This window comes from Pyxicephalus adspersus, chromosome 9 (assembly GCF_032062135.1).
Source record: "Pyxicephalus adspersus chromosome 9, UCB_Pads_2.0, whole genome shotgun sequence".
NCBI lineage: Eukaryota > Metazoa > Chordata > Amphibia > Anura > Pyxicephalidae > Pyxicephalus > Pyxicephalus adspersus.
In genome coordinates, this window is record NC_092866.1 from 45,400,026 (window position 1) to 45,410,325 (window position 10,300).

General features: G+C 37.8%; 1 protein-coding gene across 1 annotated transcript; it reads right to left on the reverse strand.

Annotated features, from left to right (window-relative positions):
* Nucleotides 1–1,662: 1,662 nt before the first annotated feature.
* Nucleotides 1,663–10,268, reverse strand: TKFC (triokinase and FMN cyclase). Its single transcript, XM_072421532.1, has 11 exons — nucleotides 9,404–10,268; nucleotides 8,373–8,412; nucleotides 8,044–8,148; nucleotides 7,088–7,205; nucleotides 5,819–5,931; nucleotides 4,955–5,099; nucleotides 4,659–4,765; nucleotides 3,775–3,878; nucleotides 3,135–3,168; nucleotides 2,979–3,068; nucleotides 1,663–2,896 (listed from the first exon to the last, which is right to left on the reverse strand). The coding sequence occupies exons 1-11, from the start codon at nucleotides 9,544–9,546 to the stop codon at nucleotides 2,738–2,740; spliced, it is 1,158 nt and encodes a 385-aa protein (XP_072277633.1). The 5' UTR covers nucleotides 9,547–10,268; the 3' UTR covers nucleotides 1,663–2,737.
* Between the last annotated feature and the right edge of the window lie 32 nt (nucleotides 10,269–10,300).

Sequence of the window (10,300 nt, forward strand, 5' to 3'; positions counted from 1 at the left end):
TCAAAAGGAAGCATATCCACAAGTGATGGCGGCTGCAATGGAGTATGGTGTAGTATAAGATGATCACAGCGACCCACTTATATGGGCAATTTGACAGTTTCTTTCTAAAAACTCCAACCCAATGCCAATTCTAATTATCAATATTATTATTGTATCTATGTTTTATAGGAAATGTATAGTATGTTTCTTTTTTATCTTTGTTCAGATTAAATTTTAACATGTTTCACTTTTTCCTCCATGAAAATGTCATATTGCAGAATATTTTAGAGAATTTTTATTTCCAGCCAGCAGGTAGAGGTCCATGTATAGGTGTTGTTTCTATTAGGTCAGCCTGTGTCAGCTTCTTTACCAGGCAGAAACCCCGGACATATTATTTAGGTTTTAGAGAAACCTGGAAAATGGTTTTATCTATAGCCTATAGAGTAAGTTTTAGATGTAATATAACTACATTTGATGTAAACCTTTATATCCTGCACCCAGAGAAGGATTTTACCGTCCCTCTGAGGTCTATATCTAAAGCAGTGAATCTGACATTATGTTAAACATTCCCTAGTGGAGAATCTTTCAGGTCAATATGTTTCAATGACATTGTTTAATCTTCACTATGCCAGATTCATTACTCCATATATAAAACTGGGATGAGACAAATTTATGTTTTTTTTCTGTTATTGTGACGGGAACCAATAATAATGTGGCTAGGAAAAGAAACACACAGTGAAAACTGTAGGGGTAGAAAAGTGGCTTTGTAAAGTAAAAGGGCAATGTAAAAGTGCTCTGCTTACCTTGTGATCACTGAAAAAGTATTATCTAACATCCATGGTCAGTGTTTCCTTGCAGAGGGAGTCTTTATTGACTGCTTCAGAAACACCTTACAACCTTTAGAAAGATCCCTGTTTGGGAAAGGTTGTTCTAGGCTCTGTTGAAGAGGTCAGTTTACAAAGATGAACAGCTAAAACTGAGATTTTTCACTCTGGAATGGAGCAATTCCTTTCCTGTTCTTTTCAGATAGGTCATTTGAATGTGCAATTAGACAGAGGAGGCCAGAGGCCAAGCAGCTTTTGCATAATGTTCTGGGCCTCTTCAGTTATAATTACAACCTGTATTGTATTTTCCCGATTTTTTGGACACCCTGTATTAACCACCTGGGCGTTAAACCCGACATAGTTCGGGGTAAAAACACTTGCAAAAAGTGTTAAACCCGAACTTTTCCCAGGTGGTTAAAAATATAAACAAACAATGTATTGCAATCCGATTGTCATACATTGTATGACAATCGGATTACAACTGTGAGAAAATACTTACCCGGTCCCCGCAGCTCCTCCAGACACGTCTTCTCTCTTCCTTCTTCTCCCGGTGAGTGCAGTGACGATGATGAGGGAGGCAGTCGGTGCCTCCGGTGACGTCGGTGCGGGAGGCAGGGCGGGAAATTCAAATCACTTTTTGTATTGAACGCAATACAAAAAAGCTGTATTGAGTCCAATACAAAGAAATCCAGGGGCGTCCATTATAAAATTTCTTGGGGCACCCATTGGTTTACATGTACAATAGGTCACTGAGTGAAATCTTTTTGCCAATGCCAGAATCAATCATAAAAATCACAGATATTTCATAAAAATGATCACTTAGGCACATATTACCTCATATAAAATAATCCCAACAGCATTACCATTCAAAATGTTTTTTTATTGTAATTAGGATAGGAATGTAACAGAAACAACTACATAGGCGTATCTTATAAGCATCAACTGCACAGTTTGGTCTGAAGTGTACTTTTGGTTTACCTTAATATGAACAACAAATTACAGATATAAAAATGTGCTTAACAAACTAGAAAATGGAAGCTCAATTAATCAGCTAATTACAGTTCAGGTGCATCAAAACAAAAAATGTTTAAAGTCAATTTGTTTTCTTTAGAAAGCATCCACATTCTGAGTAGAAAAGCCTGGCACCTGCCACCATGTTTGATTTACAAATTCTTTTTTTAGTGCGCAAAACTCATGTTGTCTGCAGATTGGGAAATTCTAGCTCTGACTCAATAGGGGAAGGGGGGCGCATGAGAGTAATTTTAGTGCAATGCCATTTAAAAATTGCTCAGATAAAAATCTGTATGTTTGTACTAATCATTGATGAACTGAAACTTTAGAATGTTGCCATCTAAAGAAAATTGTTGTAATACACAAGAAGAATTTATTATATTTTTAAAGTGTAGGTCCACACAATAAAACATGTAGCCCTACTTTTAAAGGCAGCTTCACAGCAACAATGAAAATGCTTATAAGGTGTAGAAATATTTGGTACCCCACAATTAAAGAAAACTAAATTAGGGACAAAATCAAAAAACAAGTAACCTGTAAATGAATTTCAATGAAAGGTGAAGCAAGAACCCACCAATTTTCTGTAACCTTAAGACCTACTTGCATTTACCAAGTATTGCCCGTGTTATTTCTATAATTTACAAACGTCTGATGCCACATCCACTAGTCAATGGTCTGGAAGAAGTCATCTCAGGAAAAGAATATTTTTCCTATTAACTGGGGTCATATACAGAAAATGAAAACTCAATGGATGTTTTAACTTTTTTCCACCAACTAAAACCAAGCAAAAATCTTTGGCTGGAGTTTGACTAACTGTTAAAAGATGAAGGGGATGACTAAGCTATATCTGCAGAGAATTCAAAAACCACTTTAACTGCTTCCTTTAAAATTAAGCAACCTGAAATTTGCAATAAGGCTATATTTTACACACTTTCCTTCAACCCCTCCCATATAGCCTTTAAGATTGCAGCAGCAGCTTTGGCTCCAGGATCTGGCCGGTTGAGAGTGGAAGATCCAATGTAACTGGCTCTGCCTGCTCCAGCTGTCATGTGTTTTGTGTCTTCTGCAGCATCAGAAGCCCTCTAATAAAGAGTATGTCATTAGGTGACCACAGTACATTACCAGAGTTTTCAATATACAATATGTACCTGCTTATAATTTTACCTTAACACCACTGCCAAGGATCTCCAATACATTAGAACCGGGCTCTTTAAGAGATTTGAGGACACTGTTTGCAGCACACAGAGAATCTAGCTACAATACAAAAAATAATGTAATTTATGTTCAGAGAAATCACAAAATAGCTGAAAATGTTCTTACCATTGTCCTGTCTCCAACATCTGCTCCTCCATATCTAAATCGAAAAAAAAAATAACTAATCAGTGCACTGCAGTCCACAGTAGATCTTCAATTTTATTCTACAGCAGTGTTTCTCAAGCCGGTAGAGATCCTCCAGAGGTTGCTAGGGGTTCCTTGAGCAATAAGCAATTGTGCCTTTTAGGTCAGTTTAAGTGACACCAATAATCTTTTTGGCTATCTGTAATGGCAGCATTCTTCTACTGGGCACCACCCTAGAGTATACGGAGCTGTAGATATAATAAATATAGAAAAGGTAAAGACCTAGAAGACCTAAAAGTTATTTCAAGGGGGCTGCCTTATAGGATGGGGACAGAAATCCATCAAGAAACTTGGTGCTGATGCATGGATAGGCCCCACAGTACCATAGCTTACAGATACAGAAAAATGAAAGTCATCCATTACCACCCACCCCCTTTCCAACACACACACTTCATAAAACACAACTAGTTGTTTGTCGGTAGAACCTTACATCTGCCTGACAAATTTGAAAATGGATCACAATGATGTACCGGTAATATCTACAGTACATTCAGCTTTATATGTGACACACACGGACAACTGTACTTTTAGATAGTTCCCTCTTGCAGCCTTTGCTTTTTACCTCTTCATAGCTTCGATCCCAGCATCCATTGCATCTGCCCAGGCCTCAGCTCCAGATTTATTCTCCAAAGGCCTAGCTGCAGCTGTTAGGAATAGACTATAGAGCTAAAAGAAAAAAAGTGCACATATGTAGGTTGACATCTACATGTATAATAAATATAGAATTTCACATCTTCAATATAGAAAATTGGTATTCAATGAGTTACTAGTTTATAAAACTACATTTATTTGTTGTGGAATCATAAACACTTATGGTAAGGAAACAAACAAAGTAGAGCGTTATCATTGTTATTTTCTAATGTTTGTAAGTGAAGGATTGAACCTAACTCTACTTTTCACAATACAGTGCATAGCTATCATACTGTGCACCATTCATCACACTCTGGTGCTGGTATATCTGAGGGAGACCTGTATTCCTGTGTAAGCTCTGAACCAGTGTACAGAATTGACATTTTTTGTTGTTTTGTTTTTTGCTTCTTGCTAACTCACTTATGTCACCAATAAGGTCTGCCATACTCTTACTTTTCTACCCATTCTTTCAGTAAATAAGGCTGCCCATCAAACTTAATTTGGCTAGAAGCAGACTGGCCAAATATGACATCTACATAAAAAGTTTGGATTTAAACATAGCTTAAGCTCCACTGAACAAGTGGGGTTTCCTGTAGGTAACCCCTTCTTATTCATTTTTTTAATCATTTGCTCTGTTTGATTTACTCAGGTTGGTAACCCACTTTCATAAGGGGTTGCACTCAAAAAATACACAAGTTGTGCTATGTGTCCCATTTAAACACAAAAACTGTGGAGTCAATTTTTTATCTTAAAATAGCACTATACATGGTACTAATGGGTATCGTTGTAAACGGTCCTTATTTAATATGCTCTTACCGCCCCAGATGTGCCCCCCATCTTCTCCAACAATACATGTGACAAAGCAGCAAGGAAGCGCGATGGCTGAGAGGGTATATTCCCACTGTCTATCCACTCATTGATGGCTGCAAAAATTCCACATTTTAGTATGCATAGCAAAGGCTAAGGTGTAGATTTATAGCAGTGTTTGTGACTTTAACTAAAAATTTAGTGCTGGTGAAACTTCAAAGTGCATAAGTTTTACATTTAAGCGATTTCCTTGTAGGTAATATTTAGTCATATCAGATCAGAGAGGATTTTAAAGCAATACCTACCCTGAGCTGCCCGAGCATGTGTGCTCCCACAATCTCCATCCCCCGCAGCACGGTCTAAATCATTTAGTTCATCCTTTAGCGCCATTAGAGAGTTGCATACACGTTTTAGCACGTGCTTGTAGACCTGCACATAAATTGCTGACAAAAATAATCAGTAGTTTAATAGCATTAAATTCACAATACCATGCTATTAAAGATACCATAAAAGCAAGATAAACAACATAAAGAGTCCAATGCAGAGGAATATCAAAAGCTTTTTGTAATAATCTGTGTTTTACTGGATCTTATTGCGTAACTTCACCTAAAACATTTAGGCTACGTAAACACGTTAGATTTTTGTCGTTGGAAAGGATCCTTCACGATCCTTTCCAACAACAAAAGATGAATGAACGAGCGTTGTACATACAGCGCCGTTCTTGCACATACATGACATTCCCTTCATCCCTGCATGGTCTATAAAGAAAGACAAAGATCCTAAACCCAGATAAAAACTAGGCTAAGATGTCAGCCCATAATCCAGACGAATGAGCAGGAGAATACTGCCTTCATCAGGAGAAAGAAAAAAAAAGAGCAACTGGGTATGAAGACACACCATAGAAGTACAAAATACTTTCCATAAGGCTATACTATCTAATTTCCTGTACACCCTGCCTCTGGGGAACTGAAATCCCAAGCAGTGTTATCAGCCTGCCCAATTCTTCTCTGTTGACTACAGAAAACCTCCTCCTACGTTGAGATTGTGAGAAGGAAGCGTGTTTTGCAGTTCTATCACACATTTTGTCCTATGGTGACAACACTGCCCCTCAATAGGACAGAGAGAGTGTTACTAGCAGACTTTCCCTCATTTTTTGTTTGTTATGACACCTGGCAGATGAACATGAACATGGACACACACACAACAAAAAAATTCAGGCTGGAGATTAGGACATTTTCTGTACATACCTTGTATCTTTGTACCCCGGCTTCACCATGAATACCTACACAGACAATCAACAAAACCTAAGTCTGGAAAAATATAGAACAAGCATGAAAAAAATACATTTAAACAAGTAATTATATTTTATGAACTGAAAAAAGCAGCTATTCGGTTGGAAACCAGGGACACTGCAAAAGTACTTTCCAAGTCTTTGGAACATCAGAAAATGGTTAGGAACTAAAATAAATATGTAACATTACTGCTATTTTTTTCCAGGTAGACTTAATTTACATTCAGTTTAGGATCAGGTTTCCAACAAATAACAAGTCCATTATTTTTTTATAAAAGAATTAAAATTCTCAATATTTTTTTTTAAATTCCAGAAAGTAAAAAGTTTTTAAATTTAATGGTACAGTGCAAAATAAATAGTTGTGCATGTTCCATCTTTTTCAGCAAGTGTGACCACAATAACTGTTCCTATCATTATTGATTTTGCAGAAAGAACAGGTTAACTCCTTGGCTCCTAAGAATGAGAATCTTGCCACACAAAGGCTTTTAGCTTAGTCTACACAGACCCTTTCCCCAGTGTTTAACCTGAGGCTTTAAAAGCCCATGTTTGAAATTCCCATGCAATCCAAGGGGCTAATCTACACCAGGACGTTTCCCTGAGGCACGTTTATGAGCGTCATAAGTCATATCATAAGTTGCTTGCAACGTTTAAAAAATTAAAACGCAGCTTTAATGCTGGAAAACGCCCAAAATGGTGAGAAAAAGCGGGTAAAAGCTCCCATTGATTTCAATGGTTTTTTTTTCCAACGTTTTTCCGCGATTATAAGCACTTGAAACGTAAATGCTTAAAAAATGTGGTAAAACGCGGGAAAAACACGGTATAGGCGTTTTCCAGTGTTTTAAAGGCAAGCTTTAAAATGCAAATAAAAGTGCATATAAACGCAGTAGGAACATTTACATGAGTTTTTAAAAACGTCCGTGTAGACCCAGCCTAAATCAGAGATCCAACATTTGTTTTGATGTAGTGCACCTCTTTAAACATTTTTCATACCCGTAATATTTGCTCTTAGTTTTGCTCTTAGTTTATCACTAACAATGTTTATCCAGTCAGCAATCTCTATAAATAACATTTAGCAGTGCAAACCAACATGGGTGTTAAGACCATACACTGATCACCTGGCAAAGCATAATGGCTATTATATTCTTACCTAATCCCAATTCAAACTCATCTGCTGCAAGGTGAAAAGTTGGTCCTGATCCTGGAACACTGCATGGAGACAGACTGACACCCAGTGTACCTAAAACAACAGAGGCTTGATTAAAAAGCTGAACATTAATGAAAGATTACAAGTTTTTGATGTAAAATGTTACAATACATATTACATTTTTTCCTCTATAACATCCACTGCAATAAAAGAGACTGACAAGAAACAAAGTACAGTAAGAAATAATAGATAGGGGTAGGCAACAGGTAGACTGTGACAAGTAGATTTTTTATGTCCACCAATGTTTCGGACGCTGGCAGTTTGAAAGTCATAAGCACAATCAATGAAGGGGCAAGGCATAATGGGCAGTGACACTGCAGAGCTCATTCAGCAAAAGAATTGTAGTAGTGGGCTCTGACTTGTCAGGGGACCAGGGTTGACAGCAGTGTGTCTTTTGCGGTGAAAGGCAAGCTCACATTGGGGTACATTGGTAAAGAACATGTGTGGGGGTTACAGTGCTGAAGGAGATGTGCAGAGGGGGTACAGTAAAGGAACAGATGTGCAGGGCGGTAAGGTGGTGTAACAGATATGTGAAGGCATATAGTGGTGGAACAGATGTGTAAGGAGGTACAATGGTGAGACAGATGTTCAGGGGGGAAGGGTGTACAGTGTTGGAACAGGTGTGTAGAGAGTGCCAAGCTTTACACAACTACACATCTAGAGATCTAGAGTAAATTGTTGCATCACAGTGTGGGCAACTGACCAAAATGTTTACTGCTTTCACATGCCAAACCTTGCCAACTTGTTTCATTTGAACATTCCCAATCAGTGCTGTTGATCATTGATTTTTTTTTATAAACAGGTAGATTGCCACCTCTCCAGGGGACTGTCTACCCTTGATATAGGAGGTCTGGTACATTTTAGTTTTAAAAATGAGATAGAGCACCATCATGTAATACATATTGGTTACAAACTAGCACTTTCACGTCGGGATTGCAACTTGCCAGACCATGAAGAACATCATCAACACAGCCGGGTACAGAATTCAGGAGCTTCTTACTGACCTAATAACATGAGGGCATATTATACTTTGTCATTGCAGAAGAACGGACTGTGTGTGCAGAATATTGATGCCAACATAACATGAAATAAAACACATAAGACTAGAGTGTAAGCTTCAGCCATGGTAACTAGGAATTGTGAAATGCAAACTAACAGAAAATAAGGAAAACAAATATAGATGAACAGGTATTGTATACAAATATAAATAAAGCAACAAGATCCAAACCTCCATATTTCCTACGTCCTTTAGCTTGGGGTGGTATTTGCTGTAAGAACAAATAGAAAAGCGTCAATATAACATATTAACAAATCAGTACACAGATTTCAGTAATGTGACAGTAATGTAACTTTTAGAGACTGCATAATGGTGGGACAATTACCGCAGAATACATAATGGCCACAAAATCTATAGCAATAACTTTTCAAGGTAGTGTCTTAAACTATACAGGAACAAGTTTCATAGTATGGAGCAATAGGGGTGTACGGCAGTGGATGTTTAGAAAAAGGAAAAAGGTTACAGCAGAATGGTGGCACACAATGCAGAGCAATGGAGAACTTATGTCCCAGAATTTTCAGTAGCATATGACTAACGGGCACACAATGTTTACAGAGAATAATATGTATAACAGGGAACAGACAGAGCAGAATGCCTAGTGACAGGGGACTGAGATTAGGATAATCAGCAACATGAAAGACTCAGTGACTGGGAACAAAATACAGAGCAGACCGGGGGCCAAGAGCAGAATGAACAGTGGCATGGGCAGAGAGGGGACTGAGAGCAAAATATTCGGTGGCATGGTACTGAGAACAAAATGCTTGTGACAGGGGGCTCACAGAATGAACAGTGACATGGGAATGACAGTTCAGAATGCAGAGTGTTTGGGGATTTAGCTGAATACAAAATGACAAGAGACTGACAGAGCAGGATGCCCACTGACCAGGGACTGAAAGTAATGAAACAGTGACAGAACAGCACACATTTCAATGTGAGAAAAGGGGGAGAAATTGCACAAACAATTGCAAACAAAAGGCACAAGATAGACAAATGCACAATGTGAATGATAATAGATTGATAACGCAGGCTGCAGAAGGACATAAATTTTAAATCACAGAATGTAGTTAATGACAAGTGATGCAGATCAAATTCATTGGACAGACTACAAAGAATGTGAGAAAAAAAAAGCTTTAAACCTATAACATACAGAAGTATATAAGTACACAAGTTCTACACAGATGCACAGAATAGGAAAAACTTACTGAATAGAGGTAAGAAAAAGTTCACATTCACTAACAACAAAGTTTGCAAGGCAGCAGTTGCTGCAAACCTTTACACCCAGTTCAGAGTATGAAAATACAGACACGTGACTGGAAGATTGGCCAAGGGTTGTGCAACAGGGCATGCTGGGTAGCTTACAAAACCTTAGAGAAAGAACGATATTATGTTATAATTTATTAGTTTATGTCAATATATAGATCCTATACATGACACCTTCTAGGTCACTTCACATGTGTTCATTCTCCATGTGTAACTCACTGTAGGTTGGGTGCAAATAAGGACAAATAGAAGAAATTATTGCTTTGTCTGCAGTTTTTCTGTTTGTCACCTTTGATACTTGGACCATGAATTAATCTCTCATAAGTCACTGATACGATAATTAATCCACAAGTTAATGCAAGTGTTTCATATTTTTAATATAATTTAAGACTAAAGTGAACTTGTGCTCTGCCAATGAACACTAACATTTTTCTATATTGTGGACTAAATTAGTCTGACTTACTTCTGTAGCTATGAGTACTATTGAAATATTTATTATCAAAGCTGACCACAGAAGCACAAAAATCTTGCTTTTCTTCTGGGGACGTGTTCCCTCCATTTTAAAAAATGGAGCATATTGCTGTCCACATTGGTGTGCATCATGTTGGGATATACGATTTATTTGAATCGCCCAGTGCAGCACAGAAAAATAGGGAACACTTAATTTTTTAAGGTGGAGGGCACTGCCACGTCTTGAACTGCCGTGTACTGATTGATTTATTGGGCCTTTTTTGTTAAAGCTCTCCAAAGCTGGAGAAGATATACTTTCATCAGTAAAGCTGGGTGATCCAGCAAACCTGGATTTGATTTTTTTCAAAGTCAACATGATACACAAACGC

Excerpts from the sequence above, each read along its gene's own strand:
- TKFC (XM_072421532.1), bottom strand. The coding sequence starts at position 9,546 with ATGCCCTGTTGCACAACCCTTGGCCAATCTTCCAGTCACGTGTCTGTA. Across the intron at positions 5,100-5,818 it reads TGTTCATGTTCATCTGCCAG|TTGTCAGCAATTTATGTGCA; the intron begins GTGTCATAACAA and ends TACTGATTATTT. Across the intron at positions 4,766-4,954 it reads ACATGCTCGGGCAGCTCAGG|CCATCAATGAGTGGATAGAC; the intron begins GTAGGTATTGCT and ends GAATTTTTGCAG.